Source organism: Microcebus murinus, chromosome 4 (genome assembly GCF_040939455.1).
Source record: "Microcebus murinus isolate Inina chromosome 4, M.murinus_Inina_mat1.0, whole genome shotgun sequence".
NCBI lineage: Eukaryota > Metazoa > Chordata > Mammalia > Primates > Cheirogaleidae > Microcebus > Microcebus murinus.
Genome location: NC_134107.1, coordinates 85,890,525 through 85,916,009, shown reverse-complemented (window position 1 = coordinate 85,916,009; position 25,485 = coordinate 85,890,525). Strand labels below are relative to the sequence as shown.

At 35.2% G+C, this 25,485-nt stretch overlaps 1 protein-coding gene across 9 annotated transcripts in view; it reads right to left on the bottom strand.

Moving 5' to 3' along the window:
- GRIA4 (glutamate ionotropic receptor AMPA type subunit 4) overlaps nt 1–25,485 on the bottom strand; it is a 357,595-nt gene that overhangs the window by 209,960 nt on the left and 122,150 nt on the right. For all 9 annotated transcript variants that reach the window (XM_076002474.1, XM_012748745.2, XM_012748747.3 and 6 more), the window contains one exon: nt 19,094–19,333. In XM_076002474.1, the coding sequence (XP_075858589.1) occupies nt 19,094–19,333 (240 nt within the window). The remainder of the gene's footprint in view (nt 1–19,093; nt 19,334–25,485) is intronic.

Here is a 25,485-nt window from a genome sequence, read left to right as displayed (position 1 = left end):
ATCTCTTAGTCAGTCTTTAAGATCTACTCAGCTCAATGGTATCCTTTCTGAAGCCTCTTTCGACTCTCTAAGCAAAATGATCTGCCTTCTCTGTAACTCTGCCACAGTTTTGTATGTGCTTCAATCAGAACATGGTGCTACAATTTAGTATGATTATCTGCATAGAAGTCTGTCATTTCATTTTACCTAACATTACCCAGACACCTATCATATGCCAGTCACTGACATAGATCTGGGGAATCAGAACAAGACTGAGTCCTTGTCCCTTGGCTCATAGTTTCTTACTAGGCTCTCAGCTTCTCATGCTACCAAGCCTGTGCTCCAGAAAATGTGGACCACTTATCACTCATGTTGATCCTTACCCTCTCCCCTCATTTCCTCTCCCTGGAATGCCTCCCCTCTCCTCTACCTGAAAGCCTGTCTTAATTTCTGAGGCACCGATTCAAATTCAACCTCCGACTTACAATCTGGCTTGGTCCCACATCTGATCTTAGGTCTTCTTTCTTTGAATTCCAACATTTTTCTTTATACTTCTCTTATGTTACTTAGCTGGCATACTTAATATTAAAGGGGTTGTGTTCTGCTTTCTCTTTGCTACCTAAATGTGTAAGTTATACATTGATTTGCCTAGGATGGTACACACAGATCATCCAAAAGCACTTATTTAATCCAATGGAATGACTTGACTCATAATAAAATGACACTGGCCCTCTTTCACCAAAACATCACTTATTTATACTGATTCATATAGGCATCTGTTCATGGAAAGTACCAGGTGTGTTCTTTTTGTAGAAAGGTACCTAGTGTGATTTATTTCTTCTCTTTTCTTTGATATTTTTTTCTTACATAAAAACTTAAGCAACACTTTGGACTTCTTAAAATTCAAATATGTAGATTCTGATTGTTGTTTACTTTTTCTTCAAATTATAGTTCTTTGATGTAACCCTCTGATTTTATCACTTTATCTTCTCCAGTTTTTAAACCAAATTTTAATTTTTAAGCTTGCTAATGCCACTATTTTTATGCCAATATCATCCTTTATCCATCCACAGATGATGTTTTTTCAGAAGACAACTTTGTTTTTCTTCAATAAAAATGCATTTAGAAGAAAATTGGCACATGCATATGTTTTACTTTCAGTATTAAACTTGGCATTACCTCCAGGGGCTGGCAGTCCCCACTGTGCTTGCCTTGTCATCCACCATTATGTGCTCTCGTAACACAGCCAACACCTGTGACCACACAAAAGACCATACACAGCAGCTGCAGGACTCAGATGTCCATGCTGAAATAAATTTCTAAAGCTGAAATATTTGGATCTGTGACTGGTTCTCTTTTTGAGTCTTTCAGGAACTGCTGGGATTGCCCAGTGCTGCATAGTGTTATGTATTAACTGTCCGGGACCTGCTGACTCTACTATTTTCTTTGGCTATCTCTGATTCAAGTTAAAGGTGGAGGTCCTCATGCAGCAAAATACAGTGGTTAAATGCAGACATTGTGAGGCCAAATTGTCTGCATTTGAAACCCGGATGTGCCGCTTACTTTCTGTGTGATCTTTTGGGTGAATTATTTAACCTCTATGGCCCTCAGTTTTCTCATCTGTAAAATGGAAACAATACAGATGAATATTAGAATGAGTTTATATGTGTAAAGATTTTAGAACCTTGCTGCACATGGTAAGCACTATATAAGTGCTTGCTATTATTATTAGCTCTTAAATTTTAGAAGAACTTCAGACTTTAGAACTACCTCAGTGGTTCTTAGAACCACTTGAAAGCAATTTTTTTTTTCATAATTTCTATGATCAGTCGTTTTCCTTCTTCATAGTTTTTTACTTCCATGTGCATTTTTGTGGCATGTGTTTGTTATTTATCCAAAAATTCATAAGGATCCTCAAAACATATTGAGCTTATGCTTAACCTTGGTGAATTTAGAACAAAATGTGCTAGAGTTTTTCTCTCCTCTTAAGAATCTTTTGAGAACATAATATATCATTTCTTATACAATTACCAACTGTAAGTGCTAAAATAAAAATACATATTTTCCTTGATCAAGTACAGACGACTTAGTAAGAGGCAGGGATGTCAGATTCTCCACGAATTCCATATATTTCCTAGATACCAAGCATTTCTGGTCATTCATTAGTGGGCCTCAGGGGCTCCAGACCAGGCCCTCCCCTGTAGTAACTATTAAGTGATTACACTTATTATTATTCCCAATTTTTAAATTTAATTATCAAATTTCATTTGACAAATACAGATGAAGCACTTTTTAAGTACCAGGTAAAATTCTAGAGCCTGAGAATATAGCACTGAATAAAGAAAATGCCCTGTTGTAACAGAGTGTACCATAAATAAATAAAATGTCATGAATGTAAGATGGTAAAATATGCTATAGGTAAAAATAAAGCAGGCAAGGAGGTTAGGGAATATCAGGATGGAGAATGGAGGTGGTCAGAGTGGGGTCCACTGAGAAGGTAACATTAGGCAAAGAGTGGATGGAGGAGAGGGCATGAGGTCCTCTTCCCTCTGGGGAAAGAGCATTCCAGACAGAAGGAAAGAGCAAATACAAAGGTTTTGGGATGGGATGTGTCTGGTGTGCCATCATAAAATTCATTGATTTTACACTGAATGAGCTAGGAAACCATTAGGCAGCTTCGTGCAGAGGGGTGATGTGATATCTGCCTTTTCGAAAAGGTTCAGTCTGGCTGCCCAGATGAAAGACACAGTTTGGGGTAAGGGTGAAAGCTGAGACCAGTTAGGAGACCGTGGCAGCAACACAGCATAGAGATGATGGTGCCTCTACTTTCGGTCCACTTCTTAATTGGATTAGTAAGTGTATCAGTTGTCAAACAAAACCAAGCCATATACACAGACCCAATCAGGATTTTAGGAATATGTATAAATTCAATCTAAAGTTGAAAGTACTATCAGTACATTACAATGATTTCAAATTTAATTACTAAAGTCCTTATCAGTAACATAAAATAAAGGGTAAAACAAAACAAAAAATTAAATATGAAGTGAAAAACTCATTATTTTATGTAAAGTTTTACTTCAACTACTATGTATACATAAATGAAACTTCTGAATGCCTGGAATGCATTTGGGAAATAGGGGCTTTTTGTTTGTTTTATTTTGCTTTTTTACAGGCACATGTCTTGTATAAAAGCAAACTAACAATTGGCCTTTAGTATAATCCCTAGTTTAATATTTTATACCAGAGACTTTGATTAGGCCTATGATTCTATGGTATCTTAAAAAATGACAAATATCAGGCCGGGCGCTGTGGCTCACGCCTGTAATCCTAGCTCTTGGGAGGCCGAGGCGGGCGGATTGCTCAAGGTCAGGAGTTCAAAACCAGCCTGAGCAAGAGCGAGACCCCGTCTCTACTATAAATAGAAAGAAATTAATTGGCCAACTGATATATATATATAAATTAGCGGGGCATGGTGGCGCATGCCTGTAGTCCCAGCTACTCGGGAGGCTGAGGCAGGAGGATTGCTTGAGCCCAGGAGTTTGAGGTTGCTGTGAGCTAGGCTGACCCCATGGCACTCACTCTAGCCTGGACAATAAAGTGAGACTCTGTCTCAAAAAAAAAAAAAAAAATGACAAATATCATTCTTCAATAGAAAAGTTTGATTGAGTTCTATTTATCCAGTAATTAATTGAAAGAAATATTTCATCATTATTATGAAAGATAAAAAAATTGAGACTTCATTAGGTCAGGTGGAAGCACCTATACTTAGGATATTATGAATTTATAATACTGTTTCCATACCACCCATAGTCACACTCTTGCATAATCCTGAAATAAACTTTACGAATATTTCTGGAGCTACTTTTATGAATAAGTTTTACAATATATTTTTATATTATGCAAATTTTGTTTCTTTAGTAATGAAAGCATATACAGAACAAACACAAACTTAAGTATCCTTTTCACATAAGATGATTCTATTGAAGTCATCAATTTTCAATGACGGTTCTAAGTTAAGGGTTGACAACCTTCTCTGATGGACCAACGAGTAAATATCTTAGGCTTTGTGGGTCATACAGTCTCTGCTGCAACTACTCAATGCCACCGTAGTAGTGAGAAAGCAGCCATAGACATTTAAATTAATACGGCCCTGTTTGTTTATTTGTAAATAAATTTTTATTTGCAAAAAAATGGCTGTTGGCCAAATTTGGTCCACAGGCTGGAGTTTATGGACTCCTGTTCTAAAGGTTAGGAGTGAAAAGGTTCAAATCTAGGAGATATGAAGTAACTGGTATATTCTAATCATTATGCATGCCCAAGGTCACAGCCCTATAGAGTGCTTCAGCATCACCCGCTCCATATTTATTTCCACTTAGCTGCTCATTTTCTCATCAGTGATTTCTTTAGCTATCTACTGGCTCCAGGGCTTCTTCAGACACACTCTCATTTGTCTAACATACATGACTCTTCAGTACTTTCACTCTTGCTATTGTTGATGTAATTCTACTGTTATTGTTTAATATATTACTCTATGTCTTTTTAATGTCAACATCTGTGTACAGAATTACAGTGCTGAACAGGAGTATTTCTCTATGTTGGATGAGAGAAACCTTGACTATTCCATTATCTGTTCCACTTTGCACCCTGTGTTAACCTGTGCTGAGTTCAGCGGCACAATGGCTTTTGCTAACTTGGGCTGCTTTTGAATCTACTTTCTGAGGCTATACTGCTTCAGTGGCCCTCCCCCTCTGTGCGCATACCTTAGTCCCTGTGTAGACATATGGCTGATGGCACCATTGGTCACATACTTCTGGGTTTGCTGAACTACTTGCCTATAGTAACATCTGGCCTAATGGGTAGCACTGAACTCATTCTGACAACTACATGTCTTTAATTGGTGTCTTGGGTCTATTATAGTAACGGTGAATCTACTTTGTTTACACGTTTTTAGATAAGAAACAATAATTTTCAGTCCAGGTGCTACTAGGAGAACTGTTTCTAAGAAAGCAAAACTTCCCTTTCTTTAGCTTTTTTTTTTTTTTTTCTGTTTATTTTTTCAAGACCTTACCTGACTTTCACTGGCAATATAGAGCCAACACATACATTTAATATGGAAGAATGCAACTCACTCTCAAACTTGCCATTCTAGTTGAACCATTTTTGCCATTTAAAATCTGCCAACTCCTTGATATAGTACATATGGCTCCTTTGTAAATCAATGCAGATTTCTAGGATGTGGTGGAGACTTTTCCTAATATAAACTTGCTTTAGAAGGGTATTTTTAAGACCTAATAGGCATGTGAACTCTCTGGTTATATATACCATTTATTTCCTATATTACTGAGTAAAAGCTTAAATAATATAATGTAGATAATGTAAATTTCATGACATGAAGTAGCTGAAATGCTTCAAATAACATACTTTACTGGTAAAAAATATACATAAGAAGTAACATAATTCATCAAGTTTAAAATAAAATTACAGAAAAAAATAATCTTTTTAGGACACATCAGTGACAAAATGTTAGTGTTAATTTCAGGTTCTGTGTATTGTCTATTTCTGAATTGGTCTTTTATGGCCGTGTTTGAGGTATTTTAAGATACTTACAAATAGAAGAGCGTTTTAAATGAGTCATAGTTCAAATCTTTCCTGAGAATTGATAGAAATGTACCTCTTACATATCCTTTTCTAAAATTCATATGAAAAGAAATAAATGGCTCCCAATGAAGTGGCAGAGAGTAACATGCACTCACATAAAATACCCATGGCTACCCATGGCACAAAATCGTTTTTTGCAGGGTATAGAAACATCACTGTCAAAGATGCAAAAGGCCCAGAGAGAAATGTCTCTCACAAAATTCTTTCATCTATCTTCCACATGAAAGTGACAGACTGCTGTAAAGATGGTCGTTTAGGCTGTTTTTCTCTAGTAGAGGATGCTTGTTTGTTATGATCTTAATCTGGCATCGATCAAAACAGAACAAAACCCTTAAAGTAAACTTTGGAAAATAGTAAAAATGTAATCTTTTATATAATGAGGACTACCGTCTTTAGATAGGAACATCATTCTGTTAACAGATAGTAGACATCGTCATGAAAAGGAAAGAAAAAAAAAACAATAAAAAAATCTTTTGGGCTATTGTCATTAGTTCAATAGATTTTTTCTATTCTGCCATGAATGCATAATTCTAGTTACATTTCAGACATCCTTAGGAGTTTTAAAAGCAGCTTAAATAAATACACTTGGCAAATGAGTTAAAAGAAAACTTGAGTAACTATGTTAATATATGGAAAAATAGACCTCAAGACAAAAAGCATGACAAAGGAGAGAGGGGTGCATTACATACTCTAAAATTAGTTCAATTTTACAGAAAGATATTAAAAATTCTAAAGGATTTTTCATTAAAATATATCACATATTAAGAAAACATTTATAAGAATACAAAAATTGACACATCTATAACCAAGGTGGGAGATTTCCATATACTCTTCTCAATTAGATCAAGCAGTTAGAAATTTAATAAAGATGCAGATTTGAACAAATGTAACCTCCTGAACTGCAAGTATTTCAACCTTAACTGTGCATTATAATGATTATATAGAACCTTGCAGCTAAAAGTGAGAAAATAAATATTCTTCTAAAGCCCCCATGAAATATTATTAAAACTGAGGATGTACTGGGACATGAAGAAAGTCCCCCAAATTCAACATGTTTTCTGGCCAGAATCCATTGGATATTTCATACTAATGCATTTTATGTATCTCAGCAAAACTGTCACAAGGGGCAATAATAAAACCTGAATAGGTCTTAAAATCATGAAAGAAATTGAAGCATTGGTTAAAAAGCTCTTAAGGACTTCATGCCCAAATGTTTTTTCTTTTCTTTTAATTTCAGTATATTCCAGGGGTACAAATGTTTAGGTTACGTATATTGCCTTTGCCCTGCCCGAATCAGAGCTTCAAGCATGTCCATTCCCCAGACGGTGTGCACCACACCCATTAGGTGTGAACACAACCATCCCCTCCTCTTCTCTCCCACCTGCCTGACACCTGATGAATGTTACTATTATACGTTCACATAAGTGTTGGTCAGTGAATGCCAATTTGATGGTCAGTTCATGTGGGGCTTGTTTTTCCATTCTTGTGATACTTCAGTTAGTAGAATGGGTTCCAGCTCCATCCAGGATAATACAAGAGGTGTTAGATCACCATTGTTTTTTCTGGCTGAGTAGTACTCCATGGTATACATATACCACATTTTATTAATCCACTCATGTATTGATGGGCACTTGGGTTGTTTCCACAACTTGGTAATTGTGAATTGTGCTGCTATAAACATTAGAGTGCAGGTGTCTTTTTCATGATCTTTTTCCTCTGGGTAGATGTCCAGTAATGGGATTGCTGGATCAAATGGTAGCTCTACTTGTAGCTCTTTGAGGTATCTCCATATTGCTTTCCACAGAAGTTGTACTAGTTTGCAGTCCAACCAGCAGTGTATGAGTGTTCCTATCTCTCCACATCCACACCAACATTTATTGTTTTGTGACTTTTTGATAAAAGCCCAAATGTTTTAAGGCATAGTCTCCTAAACTCTTGAGGAGAGATTAATTTATACAAACTCACCTGGAAAACAGAAAAAATATGATATATTCTGCAACTATTCTTGAAGGCCAATATAACCTTGCTACACAATTCTCAAGAACATTAGGATAAATATAAATTATGCCACTAAGGAACATTCCAAGAAAAAAAAATAACAGACAGTGCACTGTGGCAAGACATGGAAGACAGATTGAGGAGGATAGTCCTGGAGCTGAGGAGGAAAGCTGGCTGATGCCGGACAGTGAAGAGGCCTAAGCAAAGGCAGCAGTAGTTAGACTGGAGAGCAGGAGATATGTTTAAGGTATTTCTAGGTGGTATACACTTGGAAGGACTAATTATTGATCAGATATGATTGCATGAAAGTGAAAAAAGGAGTAAAGTAGGCTCCTGTATTTACAGCATATAAGGCAGAGTGCCAGGTGCTAGAAAACTACAAGGGGCAAATTTAAGGGGGCAGGTGATTGACTCACTCTTGGAATACTGAGTTTTAAGATACAAATAAGATGTCCAATAGTTATTATGTAAATGAGTCTGGCTCAGGGAACAGGATTGATTTCTAAATTCAGATTTTGAAATCACTGTTGTACAATAGGATTGAGACCATATAATTCATGCATTCATTTTTATTGATTATGACTGTGTACAGGGGTACTATTCTTGTTCAGGAAAACTCAATGAGCAAGATAGAGTCACTGCTATTATGAACCTTAAAGAGTCTGATGGTAAAGGCATAGAATGACACAAATCATTAGAATAAAGTGTTTGATAGAGACAACACAGATGCTATGAGAGTGCACAGAAGGGGGTTTAACGTACTTGAGGGTAATTAAATGTGTGGAAGAAGACTTGTTAAGGAAGTTATGCTCAGAACTGAAGGATGAATAAGAGTTACCTGAGAAAAAGGGGCATGTGAAAAATGTTTGAGGCTGAGGGAATGGCATTTGCAGAGCTAGAGAAAGAACCTAGTGTGCTCACAATCTTTAGGAAAACCATTTTTTATGGGGCTTGGTCTTTCATGGTAAGTGGGGTATGTAATGAGATGGGAGAAATAATCCAGACACAAATTGTTGAGCATCTTTCAAGAAATTTGGACTTTATATAAAAAGTAATGAAAAGTCATGAAATCATTCTAATTAGGAATGTGATATATACAGTTTGTATTTAAAAAGTTTACAGAGGCAAAGTAGTTGAGGACAGAACCCAAGCAGAGCGCCTATATTTTAGGTGCACTCAGAGGAAGGGAGGTCTATGGAGGAAAAGGAGAATAAGCAATTACAAATTTATATTTTGGTTTGCTTCATGAATTTAACAGTTGCAATCAGAAATGCCCATGTTTTATGAAGGTTTGTGTCTCATAGTATACAATATTAACCAAACACCAAATATGATTAAGAATACTAAAATTATAGATATTTAATAGAGTTTAAACATAAATTATAATAGTATTAACACATTAATGGTGATACTAATAATAAAGTAATAGCTATAATTTATATACTGTTTACTATATGCCAAGAACTTTATAAGTACTTTATATATAACTTATAGTGCCTCAGTAGATTTAATTATTAATACTATTAGATTTTTAAGTATGAAATGTCCAATTTCCTTAAGTACTAAGTTTTGACAGTTATCGTTGACATTTCTCTTTGACACTTATTTTATTTTTATAGTGAAGGTATGCCCTCAGTCTTGTAAATACATCTTTTGGCTTGTGATTGTCTTTCAAAAATTTTTAAAGCAATTTTTGTGAAACCATGGATAAGTCAAAAATTCATGTTATTTTTTAATATGAGTTCCATCATGGGACCAATGCAGCGTAGACAGCTCGAAATACCAATGAAGTGTTTAGGAAGGATGTGGCTAATGAACGCATGGTATGTTGATGGTTAGAGAAGTTCCATTCTGGTGATTTTAATCTTGAAAATGAGCCACGTGGATGACCTGAGACCAAGGTGGATAATGATGAGCTGAAAGCTGTAGCAGAAGCAAATCCATCTCAACTTACACACGAATTACCAGCAAAGTTTGATGTTGCTATTACAACAATATTGGACCATTTGAAACAAGTTGGCAAGATAAAGAAGCTAGATAGATGGGTTCTGTGTGAATTAAGTGACCGTCAGAAGAGAAATTGTCTCCAAGCTTGCCTTTCTTTGTTGTGACAACATAAAGGTGAACCATTCCTACCTTGTACTATTATGTGTTATGAAAAATGGATTCTTTCTGACAATTGCAAGCATTCAGCACAATGGTCAGGGAAAGATGAAGTGCCAAAAGATGAAGTGCCAAAACATAGTCTAAAACTGAATATTTATCAAAAAAGGCTAATGGTGCCTCATGGTCCAGAGCTGGTATTATGCACTACAGCTTCATGAAACCTGGTCAGTTGATTACAGCAGATGTCTACTGCAACCAATTGGATGACATGATGAGGATGCTTGGGAGTAAGCACCCGAGGTCGGTCAATAGCGACAGGCCAATCCTCTTGCAAGACAATGCTGGACCACATGTTGTACAAACAACACTGCTCAAATCCTTAGAAACTCTCTGCCATCCACAGTATTCACCACACCTTGCACCAACTGACTACCACTTCTTCCACGCGTTGGACCACTTCTTACAAGGGAAAATATTCAATTCTCAAGGAGCTGTGAAAAATGTCTTTGGCAATTTCATCGCCACTCACTCTCTAGGCTTCTTCGCTACTGGCATAAACGAGGCACCATTAGATAGCAAAACTGTGTCAATAGATTAGGTGCATACTTTCATTAATTGTACTGCTTCTTGTTTTGAGATATAATAAAATTGGACATTTCATATTTAATGACTTAATATTTTTTTCAGAGTAACAAACTAAGATCTAGAGATGTTAGAGAACTTACCCAAGGTTAAACCGTGTATTATAATAAGTAGTAAAACTGGTATTTGAATATAGGCACTTAACATTGTGATGTTATGACTGTCCTACACTGACACTATCTGGGCTATAGAACTGAAAATATCTATTTGAACATGCAAAATAGAAAATTTCCACTTCTATTGGGATATGCAAAAGATTGACAGGTCTGTCATAATTTTAACTATAAGGAATTTATATATTTCATCTTGCATTACAATAGATAGTAAGTTACTGCTTTCCCTAGTCCTGATATCTTCCCTGTTATAGCATGATAAATTGTAAAGCACATGTGTTGAGTAAACCTTACTTCTGACATGGGTTTTGCACTGTAAGTTTTTCAACCTCAATTGTGCATTATAATTTGTACACATCGGATTCATTTTCACAGAAGCAAAAATTTATTAAGGCCAAATAAGTTATCTGGAGGCAATGTGTTCAATCAGAGCTCTAAAAGGAAGACTTTTTTTTCCCCTCCAGATCTTCAGATAAGCAATAGTTTGGTTTTTTTTTATAATGAAGAAGCTGTCAGGAAGTCATAATTCATTTGTAAACTTATTGCTTAGAAAGTTATGGGTCATTGTGGAACTGGTAAGAAAGCCTATTGAGTTGTGTCCTTTTCATATAAGAAAACTGCTTAACCATTATACTCATTTCATCAATCTAAGGATTCTTTTTTTTTTTTTTTAATTTCAGGATATTATGGGGGTACAAACATTTTGGTTACAAGTAATGACTTTGGCTCACTCAAGCCAGGGCTAAGGCGTGCCCTTCCCCCATACAATGCACACCACAGCGAGGTATTACAAGAATCTAAGGATTCTTAAGGAACATGTTCTTTCTCTCTATTCCTCAGGCATAGCTGAATAACTAAACTGAAAGGTTCGGCATATGCTCAGGCCTCTAACGAAACGAAATTTTTAAATAAAATTTTAATATTTCAAGAAAAACATTAAAATAATCACCATGGGAAAAAAATCAGACCTCTGTTGGACTCCCATACACTTATTTGTAATTTGTTTGCTGGAATTTTTAATTTCCATGGGTTGAGGCACCATCACCTTTCCAGAGGCCTTATCCAGATTTGCTCTCGTCTCATATTCAGTGACTGAGTACTGACAGTGGGCAGGAAACAGGAAAGGAAGAACAGCCACCCAGCTCATGTGTCAGTCAACAATATGTGTGTCCAGAGCCCATTAAGTGATGACAACCGAAGTGACCCAATGCTTATTTTCCCTGCCATCCCGATCAGTCCTCTTCAACCCTTCAGATGCACATGTAGAAGGCTGCTGGCACATCTGTAGGCTTCTGTCCTTCCTCTGTGGGAGTTCTCCATTCTGTCAACCCACTGCTTATTTTACTGCTGCTTGCTCCGTTCTCTTCTTTTGACGTCCCTTGTTTTAGTTCCCTATCGATATTTACTGCTCAGTCTTGTTGAGCAGTCCTGATCCAAGTCGTGCACCTTGCTAGATTTCAGCAGTCCTTCAGATGACTTCCAGCAACTGCCTTCAAATCCTTAACTCTGTCATCAGGGGCAATGGAAGGTGACAGATAGGCACGTACCTCCCTTTGCCTCCTGACACCAGGGAAAAGGGACAAGACACATAATCCACTTTATAAAGACACACACCAAGCCACATTTATCTTCTCCACTCACCGCTCAACCCATTGCTCCCTTTCCTGACTCAAAGTGGTGATTACCTGAGTTCATAAGGGAAGGGAGCACAGGTTACAGTGACGCCAAAGGAGTTGCTATGAAGGGAGCCAGGCTCTCTTGCCTGTTTCTGATTATTTCTCCCTCAGTTACAAGTGAGACTCACCATAGGTGTCTCCACGTTTTTTTTTTTTTTTGATACCTGGATCTCTCTCTGCTCTCCCCTGGGCCTGGGCCCAGCAGGAAAGCAGTGATACATATTTGGAAGAGTCAGTTAAGTGTTGTCCTCCTCCTGGTGGAATGGATTATCCTCACACTTGGCAGTTGGCAACCGGTGAATATTCCACTTGTTGGCTTGGCTATACGTGTAATAAAAGTTTATAAGCAAATATATTTGGATGAGTTATAAAGAATAGTCTAAATCCTGACAGGCTCCCTATAAACACAGTTGCCTGAGAGTCTTCATGGGGGATTTTTAAAAAAGGAAACTCCTCTTTATCCTGGTGAGAGTGTTAGACCTCAAGATTTTTTTTTTCTGGGTTAGGAAAACAGGGTTTAATACTATCAAGTATTAAGGATAAATTATTCGTCCCCTCTTGGCATAATACCAGGTTAGTATCTGAAAGATTCTTACTTTTCCTGAATTTATATGTCAATTAACTCTATGTCGGCATTGTTTCTAATTTTTTTTAATAAGAAAAAGGGACCAAAAGAATTTTAAGTGGCTCAATGAATGATAGATGTGTGTTGGCAGAGTATTAGCATGTGTGGTACTTAGGAATTTGAGATGAGAAGAATGAGGAAAATAATGGTGCTTATTTGTAATCTGCACTGCAGACATGGAACACTTCTCTCTGGATGGATCCAAGTTCACTTTAGGATCAGGATCTTCCCCATTCCACCCCTATTAGAAAGAGACTTTAAAGACAGAGCTGATATCAGTAATTTTATCTGATATGAATTGATGCTGATATGCTATATTCCTTAGTTATTGGAGTTGTCATTCTGCTATATTATTTATGAATTAGAGTTTAAGGGAGTTCTTAGGTATCTTATTAGTCAGGGCTTCCCAGAGAAACAGAACCAACAGAATATATACAGATACATAAAACGAGATTTATTATGAGGGATTAGCTCATGTGATTATGAAGGCTGAAAAGTCCCATAATCTGCTGTCCGCAAGCTGAAGCCAAGTAAAATCAGTGGCATAATTCCAGTTCAAGCCTAAAGGCCTGAGAACCAGAGGAGCCAATAGCATAAGTCTCCGTCCAAGTCCCATGGCCTGAGAACCAGGAGTGCTCATGTCCAAGGACAGAAGATGGATGGCCCAGCTCAAGCAAAGAGGTCAAATTCAGCCTTCCTCCGACTTTTTGTCCTATTCGGACCCTCAGTAGATTGGATGATGCCCTCCTCAACACTGGTAAGAACAATCTTCTTTACTCAGTCTACCAATTCAAATGCCAGTGTCTTCAAAGACACACCCAGAAATAATGTTTAGTCAGCTATCTGAGCAACCTTTAGCCAAGTCAACTTTAGTTTAAGTTGACACATAATATTAATCATCACAGCATTCATATCTGGTAATAGAGAAATAAATAAAAGAAAATTAAAAAAAAAAAAACTTGAGGTTCCCATGATGTCTGAAATCATGTTGCCTATCCACCCATTACTCTAGGTTCCTAGGGAAGGAGGAGAAAATGAGAAAGCACAAAATAACGTGACAATACAGGAAGAAAATGGCTAAGAAGAGAATTAGAGTTGAGAACCCCCAAAGGAGGCCAGGAGAGTTTGCTGGAGTGATTTATACAGACTTATTTTGGGGGGAATAAGAGACATCATTTAAAGGTGTTTCATGTCTCTTCCTCTTCATTTATTCCTTTTCCTGTTATTTAGATCTCAACTTTTTTTGCAAAAGGATTTAAGGCAGTTTAAAAAGAAAAGACACGTATAAAGTTAAATCCAAAAAGTAGAAGCAAAATAATAAGACCCATCCCTCTCCCCACACAAACATATTCCTCTTTCCATTCTCTTATTCCCTCTTGTACCGGCTTCAGCATAGGATAGCAGCAGGTACATATTACACCATACAGGACATTATTTCCTGAGCTTCTGAAAATTTTATGCAATGTGTAGAATAAATTTTTGTAAAAAAGAAAGAAAGAAAGAAAAAGGCTAACAAGAAACAAAACAGACCAAAGGAAACAAGCCAAGACAAGCCAAAGGAAAATTTTCTGCTCTATGCCTTGCCAAATATCTCTCACCTAGGAACAGTTTACATAATGTTATAAAATTTATTAAGATATTGGATACAAGATATATAGGAGCCCCTAAAATAATGCCATAAACCTGCAAGGCACTAATGTGAGTAAAATGCTGAGCATTAAGCATTAAATAGAAGGAGAATTCCGTAAAACAAGGTCATTGTCAGCCATTGCAGACTCTGGACATGAGATCAAAATTGCTGGCCATCATAGCAGTTTTGAGAAATACCAGCAGTGATCAATAGAAATTAAAAAATGTTAGGATTGTTTCTCTTCATCTCTCTCTCAATTATAAGTACATTACAGACATTTAAAATTTTGTGCAGTAGACATAGGTACAAAATATATTCCTTTGAAAGAATCTATTTTAAATAGGAAAATAACCACTGCTTATATTGTATATATTCAAATTAATGTCTTTTTCCACACAAGAAAAATGATATCATATTAATTAGATTTGAATAAATTTTATATTGCCAGAAAAAATTGTTTTTTAAAAATTAAAAAAATTATTTTTTAAAAGATTTTCTAAATATTTAGGGTAATTCGTTTGAAACCAAGAATGTTATCTTTTGGCTCACTCAACATTTTTCATGATAAGAAAATTGAATTTAATTCAAATAACACCTCTCCAGGTGAGGTTTTGATTTTGGCTGCTCTATTAGCTATTTGATCCATGAGAACATAGCACCATTAATCAAAAAGGAATTACATGATTAATTATTACAGCCCTAAAGTTGTTTGATACCTATTGTCAAGCAGTTCACTATACTAATTCTTTAATTCATTTCATAGCCGTAGCATGCCTATTAGAGGTGACTATGCTAAACAAAAAAGGTATAAATGTAATAAGATATAATAATTACTGGAGTAGCACATTTCTGAATGAAGAAAAGATATGTAAATATATACACAATGCAATGTGAAAATCATTATCAAAAGCATTATGCACAAGGTGTTCACTAAGTTCCTTTCTTATATGGTAAAATAGCAGTCAAGAAGATATTTGGAAGTTTCACTCAAAGTGAAATGTTATTTCATATGAGCTCAGGGGTTAGATATGCTGTGTTGTCCAATATAGTAGCCAAATGTAGCTATTTAAATTAAAATTATTTAAAATTAAATAAAATTAAAAATTCAGTTCCTCAGTTGCATAAGTCACATATCAAACCTTCAATAGCTTCATGTGGTAATGATTACCATATTTGACAACTCGGGTTATAGAACAGTTCGATCACCACAGAAAGGTTTCTTGGGCAGTGTGGGCATAGTAGAACTATGTTTATTTATCAACTCAAAAATTTTATACAAGTTTGTATTTAAGTGATGCTTTCTAATTATTTATCCCCAAAAGGCAACGACCATTTTGGAAAACAGTTGTGTTCCAAATTAAAGTTTTAAAATATCAAGCTATATATCACGGCCAAGTAGAATGTTGGTTTCAAGTAGAATGTTGTGTACTATTTCCTAATGAAGTCATAGCAAGTGAGTTAGTTGATTTCCAGTAATGTCTTGCTCATCATTGAATTCTTAGTACCTATCAAGGTGTCTGATACAGACAAGTAGAAAAACAAATATGTTTTGAATGCTAAATAGATAAATTTAATGGATAAATAAATGAATGCTTTTTTTTCTTCTTTGAGAGGTAGTCAACCGAACAGAAGCAGGGTTTGCCTGCAGATAAAGAGATCACTTACACTATGAGCTGTCTTTCTCTTTCACCATTTCCAGGTGAGGAATATAATATTTAAATTTAAAAATGAAATGAAATCTTAAAGATAATTTGAATGGACCTTGAAGATAAAGCAGTTAATCACCTTTTTTTTTTTTTTAACAGATGTTGGCAAAAGCACTGGTATAGGCAAGTTTATACAGCCAATTAATAACAGATCAGGATTAGAACATAGGCTATCAGAGTAAATAAGTATCATTTCTTTAATTGCCATAATTCAATATAAAACATCACTTTAAGGTGTGACAGAGTATTTGTATTGTATTTTGAGAGAGAATTTGGCAGAACAGGGATTAAGTTTGCAGAAATGATCAAGTGGTCCAATGAAATGTTTTATTCCAAAAATAAAGATTTGTGATGCATCAGAAAGTAATGTTCCACTCAAATTTGTGAAGACATTCAGGGTCACATTAGGACAGTTACTTACAACAGGAAAAATGTTCAGATAATCAGTTTATGATAGGAGTTGGGTATTACAGATACAAAAATATACCATAGTATCTTATTTCTTTACACTTTTTGTACATTTTAAAAATATTCTGATTTTAATGTTGATATGCATTATAATTTAAAGTATTCTTTTTGTTTATGATGTGAAAACGTGAATTACTCTCAGCCAACTTAATTTATGATACAAGTTAATCACATGTTCATAACTGAGGTTTACACCTCAGTTGGTGGGGAGAGTGATACACAATTATAAACACAGTATCTAAGAGGAAATAAATTTGGCTTATGATCCTAAACTTGTAAAATGAGTACAACTGTTTCTAAGGATTAAAAAGTATCATTCTTCCGCTTTGAGAGTATTTGATCAAAACCCAGAATGTTGAGAAACATGATGGTATCATTGTAAGGTAAGCCATCTGAACATCAAGAAATGCTGTTGAGCATGTTCAACAGGGAAAGCTTTGACCTCTAACAACACCTGATACTGATGTTTCCTCCATGTGGAACCAAGAAGATCAGGACATGACCAGAACCCAGACATGTTGAGTTTTTATTCAGGCAATTACTGCTTGCAATAAAGATGTCTGTTTTGAAGTTGGGTTGGGTAATTACAATAGGAGACAATACAAAGGACTAGCTATTCATTCTGAAGCAACAATTGAAGAGAACTAAGAAATTCCAGGTAGCAAGTTGTATTAATTGGATATTGATTTATACAGGGAAGGGGAAAAAAATGAGATGCAGGTCCTACTGGTATTTCTGTGAAATCAAGATATCTGTTATCAGATAAACATCATTCTGCCCAATGTGGAGCACTGAGTTATGCCATAATGAACTACAAGCAGAAACATATCATCTATGCCCCAGTATATATTTTTTTACATTATGATTCAATGTTCAGTATCCTCTTGCTTAAGGATTTTTCCAACAGTGAGAAATGAACACAGTGATAATTTCTCTAATTAATAATTCATTCCCTTAGATGCCTTAGATTGCTAAATAATGGAAAATTATAGTATATGATATGAGTGGGTTTCCATATTTCCAAATATTCATTAGAATATGTCACAACCTTACAGAAAATACACTGATGATTTTAAATTTTCTGAGATTTTTTCCTAAAGGAAAATTTACCAGCAATGCCAGTGTAAGCTTAGCACCACCCCATACCAGCCCTACTCTGTTAACAGGATGTTGAGTCACTTTGTAGGTATAACAGAGCCAAAACAGCAAGTCACGTAGCCTGGGCATGCTCAATAGAGAAAGCTTTGACCTCTAACAACATCCAGAACTGATGTTTCCTCCCCGTGGAACCAAGAAGACCAGGACATGACCAGAACCTGAATGCTGGTGCCCTTTCAGAAGTGAGGGGTCTGTTGGCCAGGAAAATCGGGTGTTAAAGTCCACCTCAACTTACCTTACTGTAAATGGTCAAATTTGAAGCCCTCTAATCAGACCCTCCCAAGCCAACATTCCTAATGTTTTCCTTTGTTTTCCAACCCCTTAAAACTTGCCCCATACCCCAAATCAGGGAGACAGATATGAGCCACACCTCCTATCTCCTTGCTGGCTAGCATCTCAATAAAGCCTTTGCTGTCTCAAAAGCTAGTACCATAGTATCAGTTTTTATGTGTGTTTGGAAGTGAGCCTGTTGCTCAGTAAGACCAATAGAAGTGGTATACTAGGAACCCCTTTGATGTGACATCTTAAATGACATACTGTTTCCATCTAATTACGTATGTAAATTTTAGCAATAAAGATGAATTCATTTAATGGGTTTTCATCTCTGAGTACAGGAAATTTTATTGTGGACTTTTGAAGGTAGATTGAACCTTCAAAAGGTTTATTTTGCCTGTTTATTGTTTTCTATGTGGGAAATGAGGATATTTATTATCCTTATTTATTTCATAGATAGAATTCTATTCAAGGATGTTATTAAAATGTTGCCTGTTTCAACCTTTATTCTAACTTGTTGTCTTCTTACAATTCTTAATCCTTATGGAAAAGGGACTGAGCTCTTAACCTGTGGTACCTGATGCTAACTTCAGCTAGCTAGTGTCAGAATTAAGTTGAATTAGAGGACACCCAGCTGGTGTTCTCTGGAAAATCTGCTGGATATTGCTTGGTGGGTGTATAGGGAGAAAACCCCACATATTTTGGTGACAAGAAGCCAGAGGAATATTTTGTGTTAATTGTTGTATGAGATTAGGAAGAGCATTTTGGCTTGTTTTTATTTATCCACGTAGTTATCTCAAATTCAATGAAGTCACACAGCATGGAAGGTTTGCTCATGAGTAACCTTATGAACTTGAAGTTTGTTTCATTAGAAGTTTTTTTTTTTTTTTTTCCTGGAGTCAAGATAAAAATACAGGATAATACACATTAACCATTTTGTGATTTTAGCAATGTTAGAGAACAAAATATTTTGCTAAATCACACAAGTTATAGAAGGTCATTTCACATTGAAAATGAGAGTTTTCAGAAATTACTGATGTAGATGAAGAATCCAAACTTACCTCTGTCTGTGTCGTACAGGAAGACGAAACAGTTCCATTCATAGTGATCTAGCAGACTCAACAGAGCTCCTCGTAGCGAAGGCCTTAGTTGCAGCACAAACTGGCTCTCCCCCTCAGTAGGGAAACTTGGTGTGATGAGGGAGATATGTAAGGCGCTGCAGAATGAGGTCAAGGTATGTACTGACCTCTTATCATAGAGTCCAAAAATGGCAAATACTCCTCTAGAATACTGGGAACAGACTGAAAGAAGAGAGAGAGAGAGAAAAAAAAATCCCACAAACTATTAGCACACTCAACTACTTGACTGTATAGTCTACATTATATGAAATTAAAAGATAAGAATCACTGAATCATTGATATGTTAAGAATGTAAGATAAACAGTAAAAGTGGTAGGCAACTAGTTTTACAATCAATTAATGAATTCTGGGGCTTGTACCCAAAGCCTTATGTAAAATGAAGCTGATATGAATTGAAGTCCTATATCAAGGAGCCAATTTGAATTAAAGGGAAATTTGACTAAAATAAAGTAATGTATGGCCTTCCATGATAATGTGGCAAATCCTAAGCTGGAGACTTTTAGGTGTGATAAATCTAATTTTTTTCTGTATTTTTTCCTTATATGAAAAAATATAATAATATACTTTTGAAATTTTTGAATATTAATTGAAGGAACATTTAAATTACCTTGGTATGCCCTCCTGCCTAAGCTGTATGTATATCTTTTCTATTCTTGAATTGGATTACAGTTTTTACTGAGCTTAAATTTTTACCTTTGTGTATGTGCAGTGGCAGTTTCATTTTTAATCAAAATCTTAGAGTTCCCTTGAATCATGTTTGAAAACAGAAGTTAGGCTGTCTGGAAAGTCATTCTTGGGGTATCTGAGAACCTTAGTGAATTGGGGCCAGCTGCATAGCTTCTAGGGAGGCCATAAAGCTAGGATAAAGCACTTCCAAAACCCAACAGAACCAAAACCACCTGAGGTATGAGGACCTCAGGGAAACAGGTGCACAACCCACCTTGTCTTGCTCCTAGTTGCTACAAAGATGATGAAACAACATCATAAAGAGAAAAAGATTGTTCTCAAAATTCATTTCCAATCATATTTTGATAACTTGGTTAATATAACTGGCTAAGTAAAAATACAAGGATTTTAATTTATTTGCAAATTTTGCAGTTTTCTCCCTATATCTTAGCGTCAACTCTATCCTAGTCTTGCCCATTTGAATATAGGCTCTGATTTGTTGGTTGGGCTCTCATTTTTCATATGACATCACTTAGAAAACATCATCTAAAGATGACCAACAGCATTCATTTTCAGTTAATTTTTATTCTTTTCTGTTAGAATTTCCTTGTTTAGAATCTATCTTCAACATCAAGAGGCACAATAAATAAGAACAAAAGAAACAGTTCCAGGGCTTTTTGAATGATCTTATTATGCTTCACAATTTTTTAAAACCCAGTTACTGTGGAATAGAGATACAAATGTTACTAAGATAATTTTTTCAAGAGCCTATTAATACTTTAACAAAATAAAATCTAATTTCTTTATATCACAATGAACTACTCCTAAGTTAAATACTTGTGAATTACCCAATACTCTAGACTTCTTAAAGAATTTAGCAATGAAATTAGTAGCTAAAATCAGAAAACATAAAAATTGTATAGCCTTAAACACTTCTTAAACTAGCCAAAGAGAAATAGGATTTTTAGCCATACATGAAAAACTGTAAGAATTTGGAATTCAAACAGATTTGCTTTATGGTATAAACAAGAACAGAGTGTCCCCTATTACAGGTGTGTGTCCTCGAAACATAAATTAGAAAAAGTCACCCAAGTTTGGACTAGAAATCAGACCCTATCCTCGTAAATGTTCCACCAAGACTTTGGATGAATGTATTTAACTCCTACATATTTAAAACATAACCTGGCATTACTTGGCTGTTTTGTGTTTTAATATTTTTTTGTTTTCCTAATTTTCATGCCAATCGAGGGCCAATTCTCAATCTTTATTTTACTCTACTGAAAAAAAATAAAAGTTGAATAGTTTTAGAATTTAAATCTAAGATCCTGGGTTTCAGTTTGATGCTGAAACTACGCACAAATTTTAATACTTGTTCATGAAAATGTAAGTAAAGATGCTTTGCAAGTTGTGTACCTTAACTTACTCATGCGACTTACTTTTTTTAGGAACCCATAAATTTGCTAGGAGGATTTATGTAGCTTTGCATAAGAACCTTTGGTGAGATAGCATTGAGTGGACAATGCTGGACCTCTGCTCCTAATACCCCTCTCCTCTACCAAAAAAAAAAAAAATCCAAGAGCACTTCTGCTTTCATCTATTTCAAATATCGAGTGATTGCATGTATGAAATTTCATGTGCAAAAAATATTACAATACTAAAATTCAAAAACAACTAATATACAAAGTTCCTCTACTATTTATTCCTATTATACTGTTTTTTGTTCAATGTAATCATTATGACTTTTTACCTTTCTGGTGCTCACTATGTTATTTATTAATAACATATTTAATTTATTCTACTGGGACTCAGTAAACAATATTTTCTGATATTTAATCATCTCCTATCTGCCTTCATTCATTTTCATCATCATATATATCTATTCCTTCTCTCTTTTTCATAGCTGTCTGTCATTCTGCCTCTATTCTTATGTACTTATTTTGAAACTATAGCAAGTCTCAGACTAATAACTTCGCTTCTGGATGTATTCTGTCACTCACATTTCACTTTCTCTTTGCAGACTCATAGTTGTGGTATTATTATTGTGAACATTTTCTTTTCTATTTAATCTAGATCATAGTCTAGGTAGGTAAGAGTTATTGAGTTTTCTGTGCATGAGGATAGATTGTCAGTCAAATTTTCAACATTATCATTTTTCTGTGATACCTAGGACAATATTTTATTTGGTTCAATAGATTCAAATTTTAAAATATAATTACTTCAATATTTAGCACAATAATCTAGCTTTGGAAGCACTCTTAAATCAAAATTTTGCTTTGTATTTTATGACATCTATTATTGCTTAGTATACAAATAATTATTCAAACAATGGAACTTCTTAGACCATATAAATGCAAGCATAAATTAATGAGAGTAAACTAAGCTGAATATGAATGTGTTCAGAATACATAAAAGGGAAAAACTGAATGTTAATGTTCTTATAAAATGTCAACATAAATTAAACAAAGATTAATGCTTAATCGGTAAATAGATGAAATAATATTATACTGATATATATTTTTGGATACAAACACTAATCAGAAGAAGACTTTCAATGAAAAAATCTAGTCATAATTTTCAGTGCATATTCTATATTCTGCTTCACTAATGAGATCACTTGGATCATGTATTATGTACGTAAACATATACTGTAAACACATGGTACTAATCTGTTCATCTTTTACCTGATGATGGCATTTAATTAAATATGTCTTCTCATTAAAAATCACCCAGTTTCATTCCAGATGCCACAGTATACCACATTATTAAATAATTTGTGATGATTTGTAGCCCTATGTCACATACAAATCAAAGGACATGGTCTTAGCTTAGTGTTTCTCAAGTTGTGCGAAATAAATTCAAGAGATACACTGAATTTTACATTACCACAAGAGCCTGGTCACTCTTCCATCTATGGCCCTTCTCCTCCCATATCTTTGATTTTCTTCTTCTTACGGGCTTCCTGTTAGAAGCCCTTTTAAACAAACTCAACTCTTTCATTTTATAAAGCAAACAACTGTCCTGGCCTCATGTTTCCTATGTCTCTCTATCCTTTCACCTTTACTGAGGGAATTTTCTACTCACACTCTTTTCAACTCATCTGGCTCCTATACTTCCCAGACATCAAAACCACTCTCTTCAAATTTGCTAATGGCTAACCACATCCTAAATCTTAGAGTTTAGTTCCTATTTTACTAGAATCTTTTGGTATGATTGACACTTTAAAAAAAAATGCTTCCTTGCTTTGCATTCCTATTCCCACACCACAACTATGTTCTTTCTTTGATCTCTGGGCATTTCTTAGTGTCTTTGAACACTTCTTTAAAGTTAGTGCACCTTAAAAATTCTTCTCTCTCTCTACTCACCTATTCACTCTAAATACTTTTCCTAGGTGAACTCATCCAATTCCGTGGCTTTAATTATCATCTATGTACCCATTATTTCCCCAAACTGTACCATTCACTTCAAATCTTTCTCTTAAACTCAAGATCCATGTATCTGATTGTCTTTTGCCAGTTCTGTGCCTCAGTGAGTTTTCCAAATATGGCTTCAACAATATTTTCTGTTTCACATTATATTCTAGAACTTTGTTACTTTTCCATTGAGAATTGGAGTCTATCCTCTCACTTGAACATGGGCTGGTTTTTGTGACTTAATCTTGCCTATTAAAGTATGACAGAAGTGATTTTATGTGACTTCTGAGTCTATGACTTCTGTGACTTCTGAGGCTATACACAACCTCTTTACCTAGCCACCATGCTGTGAGGAAGCCCAGGGGATATGAAGAGGCCCATGTAGAAAGGAATCAAGACACCTGTTCCTCAGCCACAGCTAAGGTCCAAGCTGACAATCATAATAGTCTTAACAGCAATATGAATCAATAATCTTAGAATGCATACTTCAGCCCTCAGTTAAACTGCTCCAGCTGATGCTGTATGAAGTAGAGATAAAGGCTTGTCCCAAATGTAAAGTAATCAGCAAAGGAAATCACTAATGTCATTTTAAGCCACTAAGTTTGAGATGGTTTGTTGTGTAACAATAACTAACAAGAAAAATCTATGTATACAGTACGTGGGAAAGCTATGCTATCTAGTCCTGTTGTTCAAATGTTCAAAAGTTTCTTAGTTCTGTCTCTTGGATATTTTCTTTACTTTCCTGTAAACTCACCACGCCTCTGAAAAAAATTTCATTTTTTAAAAAACCTAATGCTTCTAATTATTCTTAATAAGTATACTTATGTAACAGAATCTATAATTTCTGGAACTGGAAGTCTTTGCTGCCTATGTTTCTAAGATGTTTCTTTGGTCTAAGATTGGAGTTTTAGCCAACTGTATGTTTGGCAGAGTCCCTAAAATACTTTGCCCTTTCTATGAATTATCAATCTTAATAATTCAGAAATTTCATTTTCAACAAACTTTCCCCAATCTCTTAAACTGAATTAATGACCTTTCCTCTTTTCATGATAGTACTTCTGTGAATTTCTAAAAAACTAAATTTCTTTAGCAGCATATATTATAACTATTTCTGATATTTTCCATCTCTAGCAATAGCCATAAGTTTCTTGAGAATCTTAGTCATCTCATATTTCTGAAAGATCTATTTTCTGAATGAACAAGTGAATAAATAAATCACAACAATACTTTTAAGGAAGAGTGGAAACACATAACCTCCCAAGGCTGAATCAGGAAGAAATAGGAATCCTGAACAGACAAATAAGGAGTAGTGAGATTGAAACAGTAAAAAACAAATCACCCAACAGAAAAGAGCCCTGACCCTGATGGATTCGCAGTCCAATTCTATCAGAACTACAAAGAATAACTGACACCCATTCTACTAAAACTGTTCCATAATATCAAGAAGGAAGGAACCCTTCCTAATTCATTCTATGAAGCAAGTATCACCTGGATACCAAAGCCAGAAAAGTACATAAGAAAAAAGAAAACTACAGACCAATATCCCTTATAAAGATAAATGTAAAAATCCTCAACAAAATGCTAACAAACCAAATTCAACAGCACATCAAAAAGATAATCCCCCATGAACAAGCGGGTTTCATCCCAAGGATGCAAGAATGGTTCAATATACATAAATGAATAAATGTGATTCACCACATAAACAGAAGTAAAAATAAAGACCATATGATCATCTCAATAGGTGTAGATAAAAGCATTCAATAAAATCCAGCATCCATTCAGATAAAAACCATTAACAAACTAGGCATCGAAGAAACATACCTCAAAATAATAAAAACTATATATTAAAAACCCACAGCCAACATCATACTAAGTGGGGAAAACTTCAAAGCAATCCCTCTAAGAACTGGAACAAGACAAGTATGGTTACTTGTCTATAAAAATATAAATAGCCACCATTTATATTCAACATAGTATTTGAAGTCTATACCAGAGCAATCAGGCAAGAGAAAGAAATAAAGGGCATCCAAATCAGGAAAGAGGAGTTCAAAGTATCCCCGTTTGCTGATGATTTGATCTTGTATCTTGAAAACCCTAAAGACTCCACCACAAGACTCCTAGAATTGATAAATAAATTTGACAGAGTCTCAGGTTACAAAATCAAAGTGTGCAAACAAGTAGTATTTCTACATATTAATAACAGTGAAGCAGAAAGTTATATGGAGAACTCAATAACAT